Genomic DNA, 21022 nt, shown 5'->3' on the forward strand with positions numbered 1-21022 from the left:
AACTTTTGATTTTTTCCTACAGCTTTAGGATCTCAGTTTCAGAAAGTACTTTTGAGAAGATCTTTCTTTTCCTGATTATTCTTGAGATTACCTAGTATTAGTTGCTCAGTTGTGTCTGACTCTTTGTGACCCCATGGATGATTTCCCAGGCAAGAATATTGGAGTGGGTAGCCATTCCCTTTTCCAGGGGATCTTCCCAACCCAGGAATCGAACCTGGGTCTCCTGTGTTGCAGGTGACTCTTTTCCATCTGAGCCACCAGGGAAGCCCTTAAATCAAAGGTTATTCAAAATTCCTTGAATATGCTGTACAAATGGCTAGGGCAACTTATTTTTCCATTGCCATTTATCTTCCTGGAAAACTGTTAAAACATGTATACTTTGATTTACTGACTTAAACAGGATAATCATGCCACAGATATACAGATAAACAGATAACATTTGTGTTAGGTGTTTAAAAGTTTTATTATTGCTACAGTGTATTTTTAATGAGTCTTTTTAAAATTAAGATTCATTTTGTCTTTTATTATAAAAAAAGCTTTAGTTATGAACGTTCTTGGTTGTTCTCCCACAGGATCCTGCCTACTGGGTGAAGATTCATCACTTAGAGTACACAGATGGAGGAATCCTGGATCCAGATGATGTCTTGGCAGATGTCGTTGAAGACAAAGATAAGGTAGATGCCTCGAAAAGTGTTCTATGTCGTTTTCCTCTATAGAGCCACATGTTTTCCTAGAGACTGAGATCCTTAACAAACTCAGGTGTCAATTATTGTTAAAAGGTACCATCTGTTCGATTTTTACCTAGACAGCCCATAAATCAAGGTTCATCATCAGATGCTTAGAAAAACTTTGTCAAGGTTTGGGAATCTGTTCATGGTGGCCTAATTAGCAGACACTTCATTCCCAAGAGTTCCTGATATGCCTCAGTAAATTAGTGTCAGGCTCTGAAGCTGTTTCGATTCTCATTGTCATTGCTGGCTCTGAAATTTATTTGTGGCCTTTGCTAAATACTTAATGCTTGGGATTCGCATGTGGTTCAAAGGAGAGCCTACAGTGGGGAGCAAAGTCTTACGAAGAACTATGGTGAAGTTTGTTCTTAAAGTAGCTGGCAAGCAACTATCTTGAGTGGTAGTCTGTCTTTATTTCTAAAGTGAAAAACACTGACTTGAATCTTTCAAAAAGTTTAAACATGTTTTGCCACATATGTGGAAATAATCCCACTGCAAATGTCTTATTTTAATGGGATGATTCTTCTGATGCTAAACTGAAAAAGGTATAAACTATTCAAACGGGATACACTGGCTTACTGCTGTGAAAATTTATTTATTTATTTTTTATTATATCTGTTTTGGGCTCCTGTGATTAATGGCTAATGTGTTCTCCAGACTTGAACTGCAGCTTTTCCTAAGATCCTTACTTCTAATTTTCTTCAGCTGTGCATCCTTAGTGCTGTTAGTACTAGGCTAATTGAAGTCTGTAAACATGTTTCTCTGTATTGTTTTTATGCCAAGGGTAGGGGTGTATGTGTGTTTTAATCAACTGGACTGGAATATAAATAACTGCTTTATTGAAATTATATTACATTTGCATTTTCCTTTTCCATAAGATTTTTTTGTCCTGTTGAAATTTACATTAGTCTTTGCATACATTATATGCATTTATTTTCCCTGTTTTCTGTTGGCTTTCAACCCTCTTTTGCTTTGCATTTTAATTAGCTGTTTCCTATGAAACTTATCTCCCTAAATGATTGTAAGCTCCTAGAGGACATGGACTGAGAGATTTTAACTCCTTTTTGTTTCTTGTATTCATAATATCTGGTACACTATTTTATCCAGACTTGATTCTCAAAGAACACGTTTGAATTTGGGCAGAAAGGAAGACTTTTTTCTCTACAGCTGACTCTTGCTGTATGTGATTTTGATGCCCACTTCTTATTGTCTGGTCTCATGGTAAATAATAAAGTGGTATTTACCTTGATACACAGGAGGATTTTCACTTCTGTTTTTCCCCTTTTTTACTTTGTTTTTTTTTTTCTTTTTTTCCTCTACATCTTCTTTCTTCTTTTCAATACTCTAGATATTTGGGTGGTTTATTAATGAAAAAGGTCTTCCCATTTCAAATTTCACTGATGTCCTCTGTATTAAAATGAAAAGCTGAAATGCGGCAAGATTAAGAAGAGCCAGAAGAAAACGTCTCACCCCAGCCTCATCCAGGAGCTCATTACAGGCAGGTTGAGCCCATGACCCATGCAGGGAAATCATTTGTCCTGTGGACCTCCTTCCTTTTCGAGAATTGTTTTTAACTATCTTGGCATTGCACTTTTTAACCATAATCCATTTGCTAGACATAGAAACAGCTTTATAATCTGTTTTGAAAGGACTACATCACTATTACTAAATAAGGTAGAAAAGTGAGATAACCAGTTAAAATCCCAGCAAAGAATTAGTACTATTTGGGTACAAGTTTACTCATTCTTTTAACCTACTTTAACATTGCTATGTGAAACCTAATTGTTATTTTTCTGCAGAGTTGATGAAAATTTACACTTTTGATATTGCCAAAAATAATCGCATTCCCTTTTCTTTTTTAAAAAATGATAGAAGTGAAAAAGACAGCATTATTATTTTTTCTTTCTGACATTCTCTCTGCAATCTTAAAATTTCCTTACAACCCAGTTGTCCGGTGTGGAAAGAAGTCTCTGCCAGACTTGTTAACCTTTCCTTTCTGTCATTTTAGATTAAGCAGTATTTATAAATGTTATTTGTGGATATTTAATGACGTTTCAAACTTACCCAAGATCCTTTGAGACAGTACTGAGCTTGGATAAAACTGCAGTTCTGCTGTTTTTCAAGTTGATTACCTAATCATAGCTTACGTTTAGAGTGCATGGAGAAGGAAGCCCAAAGAAACCTGGGTGGATATATGTAATTGTTGTGCTCTAGCCCGTGCTTCTCAGCTCAGGGAAAGACTCTGACCGCAGTTGAGAAACAGCATTAGGAACCATTGATGGCCTAACTGGAAAGGGTGACATAGGAAAAACAGAAATTTAGAGTTGGAAAGCAGGAAAGACTGAAGCTGTTAATGTAGTGTATGAAAGAGCCATCCAGTACCCTTAAGTAGCAGTTAGAGGTTAAGTGGTATTCTGCTTAAAAAATCAGTCGGGAAGCTAATAGATTTTAATTGATTTTCTAAAGACATGACTTTCGAAATTTCTGGTACCCTAAGTGGTTTGTCTTTGGTCTTCTATTATTCCTTTGGCCAACACAGTGCATAATGCATATATGATATCTCTTTGGGAGGTTTTATTTTATTTTAAACTTGATTTCCCATTAAAATCACAGGAGAACCAAGTTTTTGCTCTGTTGCGCTATTTCTAGCCTATATTTTGTCAAAATATTATTGGAGCAGCTTTGGAATTTTGAGTCTTATGATCACTAGTATTTGTGTAAAAGGGAAAGTGTCAGCCATTCATTTGTGTCTGACTCTTTGCTTCCCCATAAACTGTAGCTCCCCAGGCTCTTCTTTCTGTGGAATTCTCCAGGCCAGAGTACTGGAGTGGGTAGCCATTCTCTTCTTCAGGGGATCTTCCTGACCCAGGGAAGCTATGTATTATCCCCATTTTTAATTTCTAAGAACAATTCACAGAAATTGAGTCACTTGCCAAAGCTCACACAGGTAGTAATGGCAGATTCAGCCTCTGGAACCGAGAGTTTAAGTCTCCACGCTCTTTTTCTCTTCTGCAGTATGCTAAGGCAGTGTGTTGGGTGTTTGTATCTGTGATTTCTAACTATGAAAATTCATCAGTCATAAATAAGCACGAATTTGCTTTTACACAGTTACTGCCATTGTTAAGATATGTAGTGGAATTATGGAGAGTAGCAGAATGGATTCTAAACTAGTACGCTGTGCATGTACAGTTAACTCCAACTCTCTATGCCTGTAGCCGGCATCTGATTTACTACAGAGGTCTGCCACTTTTACCTTTGTTGCTTTCTCTTGTACCTCCTTTCCCAGGACTGGATAATTGAATCCAGTCACAAGTTTAATTCCAGATGGATTTATGGAATACACCTGCAGTCTATCCGCCGTGTGCAGTTCACATGTATAGTGTACACCACATGCAGGGCACCATGTACCATGCTGTCTGAGGAAGGCAGGGCCCCCAGAGATGTCTGTGTCCTAATGCCCAGAACCCGTGAGTAACTCTGACATGCAGATTTAATTAAGTGAGAGACCTTAAAATGAAGAGATTGTCTTGGGTTTTTTGGGTGGGCTACATGTAAACATAAGGATCCTTATATATGGAAGAGGAAGGCAGGAGAGTCAGGGTTAGAGAGAGACAGTATGAGAAAGTGTCAGCTGGCCAGTGTGTGATTTGAAAATACAGCCATACAATGTAGACAGCTTGATTTCAGACGAATGAGCCCATTTCAGACTTCTCCCCTCCAGAACTCTAAGATGAATTTGTCTTGTTTGAATTCACTGTTTGAGGTGATTTGTTATGGCAGCAATAGGACATTGATATGCTGTCTTTTACTGTTTTAAACTTTTAAAGTGATGCTGGTCTTCTCAAGTTTCATACTAACTTGACTTTTAAGATGCTATAGGACAAGGAAAATATGGCAATGTATAACTTATATCATGTAAACTGGAATACTGCCATTGTTTTATTATATATACAACAGTGTAATTATACTATGTGATAAGGTATATAGGCAGAATGTTTCTATCTTTGACTATCATAGAGATTCATTCTGAAGAGATGAGAGTAGTTCTCCTGGACTCCACCAGGGGTGGGTTGGCCCCCTGAATCACCCATGAAATTTGGTCCTCAGATACTATAGTTTCAGTTCAACTTTATCCCTTGTTAGCTATGTGTGCTTGGTTATGTTTTTTCATGTCTTATTCTTGATTTACCCCTTTAGAAAATACATATAAAAGTTAGTTTTACAGGATCAGTATAGGAAAACTGTATAAATTATAAAAAATTTTAAGTCCAGTATGGAATATAGCCAAGCATTCAAAGGATAACTGTTCATTTCAGTTGCTCAGTCAACTCTGAATCTTTGGGACCCCATGGACTGCAGCACGCCAAGCTTCCCTGTCCATAACCAACTTCCAAAGCTTGCTCAAACTTATGTCCATCTTGTTGGTGATGCCATCCAACCATCTCATCCTCTGTCGTCCCCTTCTCCTCCCACCTTTGATCTTTCCCATGATCAGGGTCTTTTCCAATGAGTCAGTTCTTCCCATCAAGTGGCCAAAGTATTGGAGTTTCAGCTTCAGCATCAGTCCTTCCAATGAATCTTCAAGACTGATTTCCTTTAGGATTGACTGGTTTGGTCTCCCTGCCATCCAAGGGACTCTCAAGAGTCTTCTCCAACACCACAGTTCAAAGCATCAGTTATTGGTGTTCAGCTTTCTTTATAATCCAACTCTCACATCCATACATGACTGCTGGAAAAACCATAGTTTTGGCTGGATGAACTTCTGTCAGCAAAGTAATGTCTTTGCTTTTTAATATGCTACCTAGGTTGGTCATAGCTTTTCTTCCAAGGAGCAAAAAGTCGTGTCCGACTCTTTGAGATCCCATGGACTATACAGCCCATGGCATTCTCCAGGCCAGAATACTAGAGTGGGTAGCCTTTCCCTTCTCCAGGGGATCTTCCCAACCCAGGGATCGAACCCAGGTCTCCCACATTGTGGGCAGATTTTTTATCAGCTGAGCCACAGGGCAAGCCCTCCAAAGAGCAAACGTCTTTTAATTTCATGGCTGCATTCACCATCTGCAGTGATTTTGGAGCCCCCCAAAATAAAGTGTGTCACAGTTTCCCCATCTATTTGCCATGAAGTGATGGGACCAGATGCCATGATCTTAGTTTTCTGAATGTTTAAGCCAACTTTTTCACTCTCCTCTTTCACTTTCATGAAGAGGCTCTTTAGTTCTTCTTTACTTTCTGCCTTAATGGTGCTGTCAACTGTGTCTCTGAGGTTATTGATATTTCTTCTGGCAATCTTGATTCCAGCTTGTGCTTCATCTAGCCCAGCATTTTGCAGGATGTACTCTGCATATAAGTTAAATAAGCAGGGTCACAATATACAGCCTGAACTTACTCCTTCCCTGATTTGGAACCAGTCTGTTGTTCCATGTCCAATTCTAACTGTTGCTTCTTGACCTACATGGAGATTTCTCAGGAGGCAGGTCAGGTGGTCTGGTATTCCCATCTCTTCCAGAATTTTCCACAGTTTGTTGTGATCCACACAGTCAAAGGCTTTGGCATAGTCAGTAAAGCAGAAGTAGATGTTTTTCTGGAACTCTCTTGCTTTTTGGATGATCCAACAGATGTTGGCAATTTGATCTCTGGTTCCTCTGCCTTTTAAAAATCCAGATTGAACATCTGGAAGTTCACAGTTCACCAACTGTTGAAACCTGGCTTGGAGAATTTGGGGCATTACTTTGCTAACATGTGAGATGAGGGCAATTGTGTGGTAGTTTGAGCATTCTTTGGCATTGCCTTTCTTTGGGATTGGAATGAAAGTGACCTTTTCCAGTCCTGTGGCCACTGCTGAGTTTTCCAGATTTGCTGGCATATTGAGTGTAGCACTTTCACAGCATCATCTTTTAGGATTTGAAATAGCTCAACAGGAATTCCGTCACCTCCACTAGCTTTGTTCATAGTGATGCTTCCTAAGGCCCACTTGACTTTGCATTCCAGGATATCTGTCTCTAGGTGAGTGATCAAACCATCATTGTTATCTGGGTCATAAAGATGTTTTTTGTATAGTTCTTCTGTTCTTGCCACCTCTTCTTAATATCTTCAACTTCTGTTAGGTCCATACCATTTCTGTCCTTTATTGAGCCCATCTTTGCATGAAATGTTCCCTTGGTATCTCTAATTTTCTTGGAGAGATCTCTGATATTTCCCGTTGTATTGTTTTCCTTTATTTCTTTGCATTGATCGCTGAGGAAGGCTTTCTTATCTCTCCTTGCTATTCTTGGGAACTCTGTATTCAGATGCGTGTATCTCCTTTTTCCCTTTGCCTTCATGTCTCTTCTTTTCATAGCTATTTGTAAGGCCTCCTCAGACAAACGTTTTTCCTTTTTACATTTCTTTTTCTTGGGGATGATCTTGATCACTGCCTCCTGTACCATGTAACAAACTTCCGTCCATAGTTCTTCAGGCACTCTCTCTATCAGATCTAATCCCTTGAATCTGCTTGTCATTTCCACTGTATAATCGTAAGGGATTTGATTTAGGTCATACCTGAGTGGTCTAGTGGCTTTTCCTACTTTCTTCAATTTCAGTCTGAATTTGGCAATAAGGAGTTCATGATCTGAGCCACAGTCAGCTCCCGGTCTTGTTTTTGCTGACTGTATAGAGCTTCCCCATCTTTGGCTGCAAATAATCATAAGCTGGTTTTAGAAAAGGTAGAGGAACCAGAGATCAGATTACCAACATCTGCTGGATCATCGAAAAACCAAGAGGGTTCCAGAAAAATATCTATTTCTGCTGTATTGACTATGCCAGCAGCTTTGACTGTGTGGATCACAATAAACTGTGGAAAATTCTGAAAGGGATGGGAACACTAGACTACCTGACCTGCCTCTTGAGAAACCTGTATGCAGGTCAGGAAGCAACAGTTAGAACAGGACATGGAACAACAGACTGGTTCCAAATAGGAAAAGGAGTATGTCAAGGCTGTATATTGTCACCCTGCTTAATTAACTTCTATGCAGAGTACATCATGAGAAATGCTGGACTGGAAGAAGCACAAGCTGGAATCAAGATTGCCAGGAGAAATATCAAGAACCTCAGATATGCAGATGACACCACCCTTATAGCAGAGAGTGAAGAGGAACTAAAAAGCCTCTTGCTGAAAGTGAAAGAGGAGAGTGAAAAAGTTGGCTTAAAGCTAACATTCAGAAAACGAAGATCATGGCATTCAGTCCCATCATTTCATGGGAAATAGATGGGGAAACAGTGGAAACAGTGTCAGACTTTATTTTGGGGGGCTCCAAAATCACTGCAGATGGTGATTGCAGCCATGAAATCAAAAAATGCTTGCTCCTTGGAAGGAAAGTTATGACTAACCTCGATAACATATTAAAAACCAGAGACATTACTTTGCCAACAAAGGTCCATCTAGTCAAGGCTATGGTTTTCCAGTGGTCATGTATGGATGTGAGAGTTGGACTGTGAAGAAAGCTGAGCGCTGAAGAATTGATGCTTTTGAACTGTGGTGTTGGAAAAGACTCTTGAGTGTCCCTTGGACTACAAGGAGATCCAACCAGTCTATCCTAAAGGAGATCAGTCCTAGGAGTTCATTGGAAGGACTGATGTTGAAGCTGAAACTCCAGTACTTTGGCCACCTCAGGCAAAGAGTTGACTCATTTGAAAAGACCCTGATTCTGGGAGGGATTGGGGGCAGGAGGAGAAGGGGACCACAGAGGATGAGATGGCTGGATGGCATCACCGACTTGATGGACATAAGTTTGGGTTAACTCTGGGAGTTGGTTATAGACAGGGAGGCCTGGCATGCTGCAATTCATGGGGTCGCAAAGAATTGAACACGACTGAGTGACTGAACTGAAACGAACTGAACTGAATATAATCGATCTGATTTCAGTATTGACCGGCTGCTGATGTCCATGTGTAGATTTTTCTCTTGTGTTGTTGGAATAAGGTGTTTACTATGACCAGTGCATTCTCTGAACCTAATGAACAGTATGAAAAGGCAAAAAGATATGACACTGAAAGATGGACTTCCCAGGATATGATAACAACAGTAGTAAGATTTTGATAGTGCAATATTTACCTGTGAGTTTTGATTTAAACATTAAATATTTAAACTACTGAAATATCAAACTGTTTTATGGTGCATTTTAATTTAAAAAATCCTTTTAAAATTAGTTTAACAGTCATTACACTGTTTAAGTTTTATAGGAAGATATTTTTATGAAAAAGCATTTAGATTGATATTATTTGGGGAATGAAAATACCAGTATACCTTATTTTAAAATGCAAATTCTTTTATCAAGACTTATTGGTTGATAAACCAAGAAGCATTCAGGGTTCTATTGTGGTTTTGAACTGGAGACTGATTTGCACAGTGAACTTGGGACCTAAAATCACTCAGTCCTAAAGCCCAGAAAGCTTTCTGAGCACACTTTGTTGCCCTCTAGTGGAGTCGCCAGCTACACAGAAATCAACTCACAGGAGATATTTCCTGATGATGTATTTTCACTGTATTTCTAGCACAACTCAGATACACAATCATAGCTAATACAATCAGCGTTTATATTTCAACTAGTGATTGTCAGTTTTTTCATGGTTACCAACCATACTGATATTTACATATGGTTTTGTAAGTTTTAAGGCTGAAGCAAAATTTTTGGATTTGTAAAAATATTTAGTCTTCTTTCCATCTTCCTCTTCACTGGTTACACGTTTATTGGCTGGTGGTGATAAAGTATAAAACTTTTTCTATATGTAGTTGAACAATTTATGAGATATATAGTATTTCTCTAGGGATAGGGAATTGCTAAATTGAGGTATACTCCTTAAGAAAAAAGGTCCTATATTATTTTTGAGTTCTAATTTTGTCTATAAAAATCCATTTCAAAGAGAAACAGCTGTTTTAAGCCCTTGACTTTTAAGAAGTCAGAATATGGTTTTGGGAGGTTGTTTTTCTTTGATTCAACAGTTGTTGATGTTTTGAAAGTGCATTTGCGAGGAAGTTTGGAGAATGTTTCAGAAATAAGTGCAGAAGCCCAAAAGGATTATCTGGACCAAAAAAAATCATCTTTATCTTTTAAAGAGTGCTCTCTGCTTATAGAATTACAAAGTTACAGAATCATAGAAGCAAAAGAGACCTCAACAATCATGTACCTTAACTTCATCATCTTCCAAGGGAGGTTTATCTGAACCAAGGGTAATTTACAGGGCTCCATGTTTCCAGCTTCTTTTTTTCCTGAGTCCATTTCTGCATTTCCTCTCTGGGATGCTGATAACATCTGATGTGGATCAAAACTGCTGAATTTCCCACTCCACGTTGGTTTCCTCCATCAACTTCCTTATTCCTGTCGTCAGTAGGAGCATCTTCTCCTACTCTTTCTTCCAGGCTTGTACTTGCAGTTATTTTAAAAATATTTAATCCAGTTTATTCTGTGAACCTAATTTATGTATCTGTTCCCCTCTTTCCATTTATACAGCTTTTAAATTTAAATCTAAAATAAAATTTCATGCAGGGCTAACTTAGTTGATAAGGAGGTGGTGGTCTTTTCTTGCCCTTCATACCCCTCAAGTGTTTTTGGCACAGATGCACTGAGACACAAAGTGGCTGTGAGCTTGCATTCTGCATAGGCAGAGTCAGTTCATCTCTTGGCTCTGCTGTCTCTCTTGGCTTTGGGCAACTTACTTAATCTTCTTGTCCATAGTTTCCTCTTGGACATTTGGAGCTAAAATAAGTGCTAATTTTACAAGTTAATACCTGAAGTGTTTAGGAAAGTACCTGGCTTGTGGTGAGCCATCAATAAGTGTTACTATCATTAACCAACTACTATTATTAAGGTGGATTATCTTATTCCTAAAGTATTGCCTAAGTGGTGCCATTGCTTCCAGTGTTTACAAAATCAAGGTTAAAGCTCATGGCCATATATTATATTTAGAGAACTCAGAACATCTCCAAACTATTTTTCTCAAACTCAACCTTCTCAAACCTCAGAAGGAATAAAAGGACCATAATGACTATTCTCTCAGGTACCACGTGCTTTTTTGCTCCATGGCTTGCTTAACAACATTTCACTTGTCTGGAGTGTACTTGTCCCTACTTCCTGCTTATTCAGGATTCATTCAGTATATTATAGAATGAAAGCTCCATGAAGAAAGGGTCTTTGTTCACTGCTGTGTACCAGGTGCCTGGCATTTCATAACTGCTGAGGTGGTGGAGTAAAACCGGATGAGTGAATAAGTATATGTATGTGAGTTTTCTGGTCTTAAGCAAACCATTTAACTACTCTAAATGCTAGGGTTTTTTTTTCCTTGATAAAATGAATGATTAATGATAATGTTTTCACAATATCTTTGGGAAGATTGAGAAATTTTATATGAAAGTACAGTGGAAATTAGGAAGTACTTTATACATGTAAATAATGTGTATTCCTGCTGCTCCATCCTTTGCTATCTTTCAAGATCCAGGTCAGACTGTATTTTTTTCTAGTTTGTTTTCAGACTCACAATCCTGAATAAATTCTCTGTGACTATAATTTTATAGAAATCATTAAGTAGTTCTTTAAAAATATATTATTGCTTGATAATACTTATCAATTGCCTTTTTCAAATCCTGAATTTTACTATGGTTTAACTTGTTAAGTCTTAGTTTTGTCTCTCCAAATGTCTTGTATACTCCTTTAGGATTGGGATAGTCTTTTCAAATATCTAACACCTGGACTTCTTACTTGTGGCTTGGATTCAGTTAGTTATAACTGGAACTGAAGGTTTAATTGTCCATCTTTTTTCTTCCACTTAACTATGCTGTGTCTTTTAAATTTTTTATCACGATGCAGTTTGTAGGCATGTTCCAACCTCAGAGGAGCACTTTGGAATCAATGCCTTTGTGACCTTACTATGGCAAAGACAAATGGTGTTGGTAGACAGTAATGTAAAGCAAAGTAATCCAGGTGATGCCTGTGTCCAATACATTCTCCCTGATGCCTTCTGCAATTTACTTAGTTGGCAATGATCATGTGTGTGAGTGGGAGTGAATGAAAGAGAATCTGTGCACAGATGAGTGTGTGTGTGCATGTGGGGTGCATATATACTTGCCCTGAGCATGCTTGTGCACATCTGTGATACAAAGGTTTCACTGGGAGTTGGAAAGAAATGGTCACACTTGATAGTGCTGTTAGTTTAGCTAGGCATTTGAGTATAATCAACAGTAAAATATAAGAAAATTTTTAACATGTATGTAAAACTTCAAGTTTGGTTGAAGGGAAAAAGGCAATGAAACTAGAGATTATAATAATCTTTACTTAGAACTAAAACATAATTCTAAAAGAAAAAAAATCAGCATTTCTTCCTTTACAAGCATGTCTTTGCTGCTGCTGCTGCTAAGTCATTTCAGTCGTGTCCGACTCTGTGCGACCCCATTGACAGAGCCCACCAGGCTCCCCCTGCCCCCGGATTCTCCCGGTAAGAACACTGGAGTGGGTTGCCATTTCCTTCTCCAACGCATGAAAGTGAAAATTGAAAGTGAATTCGCTCAGTCATGTCCAACTCTTGGTGACCCCATGGACTGCAGCCCACCAGACTTCTCCATCCATGGGATTTTCCAGGCAAGAGTACTGGAATAGGTTGCCATTGCCTTTTCCGAAGCATGCCTTTAACCATATGTTATTGGACCAATGTTCTCTTTTGCAATAGCTTCTTTTGAGGCTATTTCTATAGTTATATCTATGCCCAAGAGTTATGTGACCATCATTAGTATTTAAAAAATAACATCTATTTTGATCTATATAATGTATAAATGGCAATTTCATTGTTACCTGAAATGACACCAATATAAAGCTACATAAGTTATAAAACATCCTCTTTCAAAAATGTAAATACCTCTGGGTGCTAGTTGAACACCACATTGTAATAGGTAAGTATGTATAAAGTATGTATAGATTTAATCAGATCGTGGTCCCCGCCACTGCCAACCCCCCCCCCCCCCCCCCGGCAGTATCTAGCTGAGATCAGCTTTACTCAAGGAATATTCTGGAGTGTTATATGGGTGAGCATTGGGCTTTAGCCATTTGAGTCCAGGTTTTTCATTTTATTACTCTAACCTCTTTCAACCTCACTTTTCTCATTTTAAAAATCACCTACTACCTTCCCACCAACCATACAGAGTTGGTAGGAGGATCAAATGCAGGTAAGTACCTGGTAACACTTTGAAATATTAATATGTTGTACCAAGCAAATATAGAACTTTTGCCCTTATTCCCTGTAGCAGGAAGGCATTTAAGCAAATGTTTACTTGTAATCCAGGAGGGCCTTGCCATCATGTAAGAACAGTGAACCAGAGGAGAGGAATGTGAGAGAAGTTTGTAGGAAGGAGGCTGGTTATGTGGAAGGAGAACAGTCTTCACTTCTTGTCATCCAGTGAGGTGTTCAATGAGGGAGAAGGGACCTCTTTAACTGGCAAAGAGGATATGGGGGAAAATTACAGGAGGGGAGAGGCAGAGTACTGAAAGGGGGAAGATTGAACTTACCCTTTGAAACTTAATGAGTACAAAGCAAAGATACCAGAGCTTCCAAGAACACACAAGGAAGGCATACACTACAGTACAATGACAGTTTCCCAGCACTTTCACGATGCTGCGACTTTGATAACATTTGTGTGTATGTCTTTGCTGCTTGGTTCTTAATGATTAACAGTAGATTGCTTAAAATGAAAAGGAGCTGGAGCCTCCTTGAAGGAGGTGGGGTGTCTCTTTTAGGATAAGAGAGATCTCAAGAAATAAGATAAAATTATGAAAAGAAAAGCACCTGAATACATGGAGTCCCACGATTTAAGAAGAAAAATGAAACAGGCCAGCCGGGAGATGTTCTCAGTACTGACAAGTGACCCATGAAGCTGAAGTGTCACCAGGAGATGTTATCTATTCAGCAATTTCATGGGAGTAGCTCTGTATCAGACTCTTAATCTTGTGTGATGTTTGTTGTTTTTCGATTCTGGTTCTTCTATTTCCAGGACCTCATATTCACTGTATATTATTAATTAGCCATATTGTAAATGGGCTGCTCTTGAAACCGCATTCACGTTTATAACACTTCTGAGGTACTTGTTCCAAATTCCATCTGTATTTACAGGACGACTTAACATCTGCAGATAAATTTTTAGTAAAGAAGAATATTTAATTTCTTTTAACTTTTTAAATTGTAGCTTTTTAAAGTCCTATAAGTATATAATTTTCTGTTTAAAGATAAAATGTACATCCCCACCATGAATACCGAAGCTTAAAGAATTTTGGCAGGATTACTGAACTTTATATTTGCTGCTTTAACTTTTTAAGTTCTCTTTTTAGCTTCCCTTCTTTTGATGTTATGAATCAATATTGAAGGATCAAGTGACATTTCCTTAGCAATAAAGAAGAAAGCCTCCTTGTGCAGACTTTAATCAGAGGAGCAAAATAGCACAGAAGCCTGTTCATATTTAATATCTTTATTAATCTCAATTCAAAATACGTTACAAGTGAAACAGGTATTTACATAATACTTAACCATAAGCAGACCGAGAGACTGCAAAATAACATGATTCGAGATGTTTCTCATAGCTCACCGATCTGAAATATGCAGCTGTATATAGACAAAAAGTTGAATCTAATAGTTTGTAATTGATAACAGGGTGAAAACTTTTCTAGATGGCTAGCTGAGAGTAGCCACTGTATGCATTTGAAATGAACCTAATGTGGTCCTTTACATACAAATTTTACAAAGCTCTGGGATAACTTATTGGAATTACCTAATGTTGCTAATAATGCTGAACCTGAATGCTCTTTGGGCTTCATGGTGGCCAGATGGTAAAAGAATCCTCCTGCATTGCAGGCAACCCAGGTTCAGTCCCTGGGTCAGGAAGATCCCCTGGAGAAGGAAATGGTAACCTACTCCAGTATTCTTGCCTGGAGAATCCCATGGACAGGGGATCCTGGCAGGATACAGTCCCTGGGGTCACAAAGAGTTGGACACCACTAAGGGATTAACACTTTCACTGTTTTGGATGCTATTGAGAAGACTGAAGGGAGTCTGCTGATAGTCCTCAGCTATCTTGGAGATCATAGAAAAGAAGGACTAAATTTGTTTATTGCTATCCCAAGAAGCTGGACCATTGAAGTTTTAAGGAATTACATTTCAGCTCAATATAACGAATAGCTCTTCAATAAAGTGCATGGTGCTTAATAAAGCATGAACTTGAGTTATTGAGACTATCTAAGCAAGAGTTGCACAAACATTTGCCAGGAACTAATTCTTTTAGGTTTGGAGTTAAATTAGAGCATCTACAGGCCAACTATGAGCCAGTGAGGCATGCATTTCCATCTAGAAATATGAGGTAGGCCCATGCAGCTGCTTATTGTGTGGTGTTGTGTGCTTACCCAGTATCCATCCCCACTAGGGGAACTCTAGTTTTGCTCAGGTATCTTTCTCCCTCATGTGACCACCCATGTCAAAGGGTAAGTCTGGGTGGGCCTTTATCTGTGTGCCAGTGACTATAGTCCAAATCTGCAGGTGGTTGATTCCAGGACCCACCACAGATACCAAAGTACACTATTTCTCAATTCCTATAGTTGGACCTTCATATCCACAGTTTCGTTTCTAAGGATTCAACTAATTGTCGATTGTGTAGTTCACTGTACATTTACACAGGGTGGGGGTTGTAAGTGGACCAGCACAATTCAAACTCTTGTTCTTCAAAGGTCAACTATACTTTGAGAATGGTGATGCGATTCTGTTTGTGCCAAAGATGCTCAAGGACAGAGGTATCCCGATGCCTTCTGGGGAAACTCTTTTGTATCTCCTGGAAGAGGTTTCCTCTGAATTCTGTTCTATTCTGAGGCTTGGAACTCCTGCATCCTCCAGCTTCCAGCATGAGGTGGAAACTATCATGGAAGGAGAACCAGCCTGGTGGACTACAGTCTGTGTGATCACAAAGATTTGGACATGACTGGGTGACTGATACTTTCAGTTTTTCATACAGATTAAAAAAAACTCGGGTTAAGAAATTTGCCAGAACTTGGAATGAAGTATAGCAGTCTAAATAATTCTCCAGTGGCATGAGACTATAATGTGGCTAACACTTGAACTTTCTGCAAGCATCGAAGATGTTTGGTGTTTGTCATGGTTTTCTCAGATCATCTGGAGAGAGATGACCTTGTCCTGACGAAAAGTTGTCCTCCTAACCCTTAACCAAGTTATAGAGAGGTACCTTGGTGTAGCAAGGGCAACCCAGAGACTACCAAGGTGCCTGGACCCCTAAATAGGACAGAATGGGAATTTTTCTTTTTAATCACTAAGGCAGTGAAAGTGTTGTGAAATAGTCAATGCATTTTATATCCATGTTATATAAGAATAACGGTCTTTCTATTGATATTTAAATCATGGTCATTCTTTTCTTAAGTAGCTACATGCCAGTTAAAATCAATGTTCTTTGAGCTAGCTGCAGAACTTGCCTCTTTCCCCAGACTACATGGAATATTTAGGTGTATTTAGGAAGATTGAAGGGAAATGGGGGAAAGGGTCCACATAGATGTGTAAGAAAGTTGAGTATGTGCTGGAGGTAGAGGAATGAATATGCCTGGTTAGAAAAATAATTTGCAGATTCGGTGTGCTCATGACTTGGAAAAAAAAGAAGTGCTATGATAAGCGTCAAAATAAAACAAGCAACAAACAATAATATGAATAATAAAGTCATAGAAAAATGATAAACTAATGTTGACATTTCCTTAGGGAGGCCTAGTGTCAAAGGCATAGACACTCTAACTATTTAGATGTCTCTTCCCTAAGTGGAAACTACTATTTAAGGAAGTTAAGTATTTAACTGCAATGATTGAACATAATGGGCGAAATATTTTGTACTTGACAGAGACTTCAATCTGAGATGTATCTTGTGCTCATATATAATGCATTAAAATATGGAATGGTTGGTTAGCCAAGTTTTTATTTTAAACTTTAGTATCTTTTGTGTATATACACACAAACAAAAAATTTATCAAGTTGGCATGTTTTAAGAAAACTTAGACTGAGAACTTGTATATTTCTTTCTACATTGTTATTTGAAATGAATATTCAAATAAAAGTGGGATGTTAAACATCCTGAGATACTGTTCTTTAAAACTTTGCGGTTTATTGGAATTTAGAAACTGAAAATGAACATCAGATTTATTGAAATGAATACTTTTGGAAGTCTGTTTCCTGGTAATTTAGTTCAACATATTGCTTAGATTTTTCTAAAACGAAGTACTTTCCTTGTAAATGGAAAATGTTTCTTTTATTCAAAAATAAAGTCTCACGGTCTAAATATCATCAAAAGTAAACCTAATTTGGGATTTAGAGATTTTAAAAATTTTATTTGGAACTCTATTTGAAAATTTAATGTTTATACAGTGAAAATAATTATGGTTAGAATATTCTGAGTACCATTTTAACGGTATTATACTTTATATGAAAGGAACAACATAGATTTAAACAATTTGATAGTTTCTCCATATAAGGAGAGGAATGCAGCCATGGATTGAATTTTTGACACACAATCTTTTATTATGACATCTAGTTGATTAATACTCCAGCCAAATCATTGTTTTAAAATATCTCCTTTCACTGTCCATTAGATCTGGATCTGCAAGCATGCATAAAACCTGGCATCCACTTCGTACTTCTCACCATTTACTTTGGGATAATGCCAGTGTCTTGGTTATAGTGTTTAAAGTATAGTCTAATTGCTTTAAGAATTTGTCTAAGGCCAGATAGTTTTTACATGTGACTTTCATGCATGTGAGTGACACACAGTGTCAAGACAAACAGCATTTAAAAAATAATAGATGGTGGGATATAGGAGTTTTGAAGAGGCAAATCTGTAGGTTTTTTCTTTTGTTCTGAAGTTACTTAAAGCTGCTGCTGCTGCTGCAAAGTCGCTTCAGTCGTGTCCGACTCTATGCGACCCCATAGACGGCAGCCCACCAGGCTCCGCTGAAAGTGTTAATACTTGTTAAGTTAAAAACATTTAGAATACAGTAAAATACAAAGAACATCAAAACCTTCTAAAATCACATCAAATAGAAGGAATCATAATTTTAAAGTGGGCATATAAATTTTTGCATACATAATCAAATATGAATATTAAGTACTTTTCATACAAAATTGGTGTGGTAACTAACATGCTTTTCTTTGACTTCTTAACATATCATTTTTCTAAGTGTTTATTCTTTGAAGAGTGATTTGTAAAATCAGCATAGTTTTCTCTGCTTGTTTGGGGATTTTTAACATCCTTTTTGCTTTCTGTTTCAGTTTTGTGCTATAATTCTGGTTAATAATTACTGTAGTTACTGCAGGTAAATTTTAAAAACAAGATATATTTTAATTATAGAAATTGGAGGCTATTGTAGGAAAATGACTTCACCCCCCGCTACTGTCACAGAGTCATTCCGTGGCTGAGTCAGGTATCAAACTCGGATCTCTAAAGCCAAAGTTCTTAACCATAGTGATTTAAACACTGCGCTTGTTTTTCCATGCTCATGGTATTTTTCTAGTGCTCTACTCCATTGTCTTTGCACTAGCTCATGTAGGAGGTGTTGTGCCATGAATCCTTACCCATTATGTATTGATAGTTTTTGTAAAACACTGTTAAAGAGATAGGATGTGTGGGGAAAGGCGGTGGGCTGGGGAGCTGAAGGAAGTGACAACTAATTTTTTTCCGTTACTTTATGCTCTTGCAAAAAAAAAAAAAAGGTTGTGAATTTCTTTACTTTTATGAAATGTTTTAATTTCTGTAGAGTTTCCATGCATTATTCAAGATTGCAAAATGATTTGAATTTCAGGAGCAGACAGATTTTCTGATGAGGATTTCAAGCTGTGTAATTATGAAACCCATATAGGTTAAAAGTTCAGAACTCGTTAGCTTAATCTTTAAAAAATAACCAGTTTATAAGCATAGATTTCATTTCAGAGGCTATACTGTCAATATCACTTATTGTTTTTGTTTTGTGCTTGGCCATATGTACCACTATATACTGGTTGATCATGAGTTCATACCACATAGCTTGTCTTGAATTGCTGCATAATTTATAAAGAAAATTCATATTTCATGGTGGTAAATTTGATGCCATAAAGAGAGACACATTTCTAGTAATTTCTTTAACAATTTCTTGGCACCTTAAAAATTCGAGGAAGTTAATAAGTGTCAAATATCCACAAGGCCCATTGGAACCTGTTACTATGATGTCAGAGCATGCATTCAGGAAATATAAAATTCCTTCAGATAAAGCATAAATGTTCCAGAGTAAAATGTAAGGAAATTAATGTTCAAGTTAGTTAACTCATAAAGGAGAATTTTTATTGTGGTTAAACATCCATAACAAAATTTACATTTCTGAAGTCTGTAGTTCCTGGCACTAAATATATTCACATGGTTGTACCATCATCTCTACTGTCCATCTCCAGAACTTTTTATAATATAACGTTTTAATTTTAAATATTGGGTTGGCCAAAGGGTTTGAGTTTTTTCCAACCTGAATGCACCTTTTGGCCAACCCAGTAATATAATTCAGGTATCACAGAGAATATGTTTGGGCTTGTAGGGATGCTTAGTACCTTTAAAGCTTTTGACTTTTCAATTTATGTAAAAATTAACTTTGAGGTTGTAGTTTTTATTATTTTAGGTAATAAACATGACATTCACTGATACAAATGAAATCCTGGCCCATTTTGTGAAATCTTGTCAGGGCCATGCTTATTTTTTTTCTTTGGGAGGCAAGGATATTGAGGAGAAATTTACATTCACATAAAAACAATCTTATGAAGAACCATTCAAAATGATTAAAGATACTATGATCATCAGAGAGTTAAAGATAGAAAGTAAAATATGGTATTTGTGAGATTTTTGACTGGCATGAAGTTTTAATGCATATTATCTTTCTTTGCTAATCAAGGTGATTGAGATGCACTTGCCTGTTAAACAGAAGTTGCTCTCGGCTTTTAGTTATGAGATTTTACATTTTTCTTCTCTTCATTTGAATGCTGCATAAACCCTCCCCTTGAATCTGAGGGGGTCACTATTTTCTTAGATTACTACTGTTACATTTTGAGAATATATTTTTTCCTAATGCTTAGAGAATGATAACAAAAAAAGAATTTTTTATTGGTTCATTTCATGCTTGGTAAGATTCCAACTGTCAAAACATTATAAAATTTTGAACCTAGAGGCACATTTCATCACCAGAGTACTAATTACTGCAGAGAACTGGAGCGAGTCATTATGTAGTAGTATTTATTAGAGCTGCCCAATTTTAATGTTTTTTTGGACCAGAGACACTTAAATAAAAGGTTAAGCTTTTTCGGCACAAAAGTGGGAGGAAAAACTGCACAGTGCGTGCAACACTGTCAAATACAATGCAGGAAGTGTGGAATTGATTGAAAATTACTCATCTACTTGCATTGAGAGATTCAACATCTTTCTTCAAGGATGCCCTGAGCATGGCATATGCTATTCTTGGTTTATTTTCATTATGTTTAGTATTGGGCACCTGTTACAGCTAGGCACTGGTGCTCTGAAGAAGATACGAAAGACAAATGTCTCCCTTCATGGTGCCTGTATTCTTGAGGGGGAAAAGAGACGAGGAGGAGAGCAACAGAATCATGTAGCAAGCCATGCATGGTTAGTGTTAGAAAGACCAACATAACAGACAAAGGTTTGGGGCTAAGGGAAAGGGCATTTTAAGAAAGTTGGTTAAAGGAGGCACTTTGGAGGATATGACATTTGAGAATATGTCATTTGAAATATGACATTTGAGTGAATGAAAGTCATTTGAAATTTTAGTCATAGATAATTTTAATAGTAAGCAGATGGATACCTCTTCTAAGTATGAATAAAGTAACTATACAATAAAATAAATGCCAACAGCTGTAGAATAAAATAAGCTATTAAATAAGCAGGTACAATATTCTATTTAATAGATACTTGTTAACATATCCAAGGCACTGATTAGAAAGCAGATTGGAGAAGAGGAAACAAAAGTAGTGTGTCTCTTTATTTGGGAAAGTTACAATTTTGTGTAAGTCATGGTAATTTGCTAAGAGTAGGAGAAGTGAGCAGACACAGTGATGAAGTGCGTGGGATACAGCAAGTCCTCTTTGGCCGAACAGCAGCAAAGTGTGTTACATGGTAATGGTGCACCGTTTGAACTGTGGTGCTGGAGAAGACTCTTGAGAGTCCCTTGGACTGCAAGGAGATCCAACCAGTCCATCCTGAAGGAGATCAGCCCTGGGAT

The 21022-nt window shown here is 37.6% G+C and overlaps 1 protein-coding gene across 6 annotated transcripts in view; it reads left to right on the forward strand.

The window, feature by feature from the left end:
• Positions 1 to 21022, forward strand: part of PARD3B (par-3 family cell polarity regulator beta) — a 1199064-nt gene that overhangs the window by 150764 nt on the left and 1027278 nt on the right. For all 6 annotated transcript variants that reach the window (XM_060410277.1, XM_060410276.1, XM_004004847.6 and 3 more), the window contains one exon: positions 573 to 674. In XM_060410277.1, the coding sequence (XP_060266260.1) occupies positions 573 to 674 (102 nt within the window). The remainder of the gene's footprint in view (positions 1 to 572; positions 675 to 21022) is intronic.

Source organism: Ovis aries, chromosome 2 (genome assembly GCF_016772045.2).
Source record: "Ovis aries strain OAR_USU_Benz2616 breed Rambouillet chromosome 2, ARS-UI_Ramb_v3.0, whole genome shotgun sequence".
Taxonomy (NCBI): domain Eukaryota; kingdom Metazoa; phylum Chordata; class Mammalia; order Artiodactyla; family Bovidae; genus Ovis; species Ovis aries.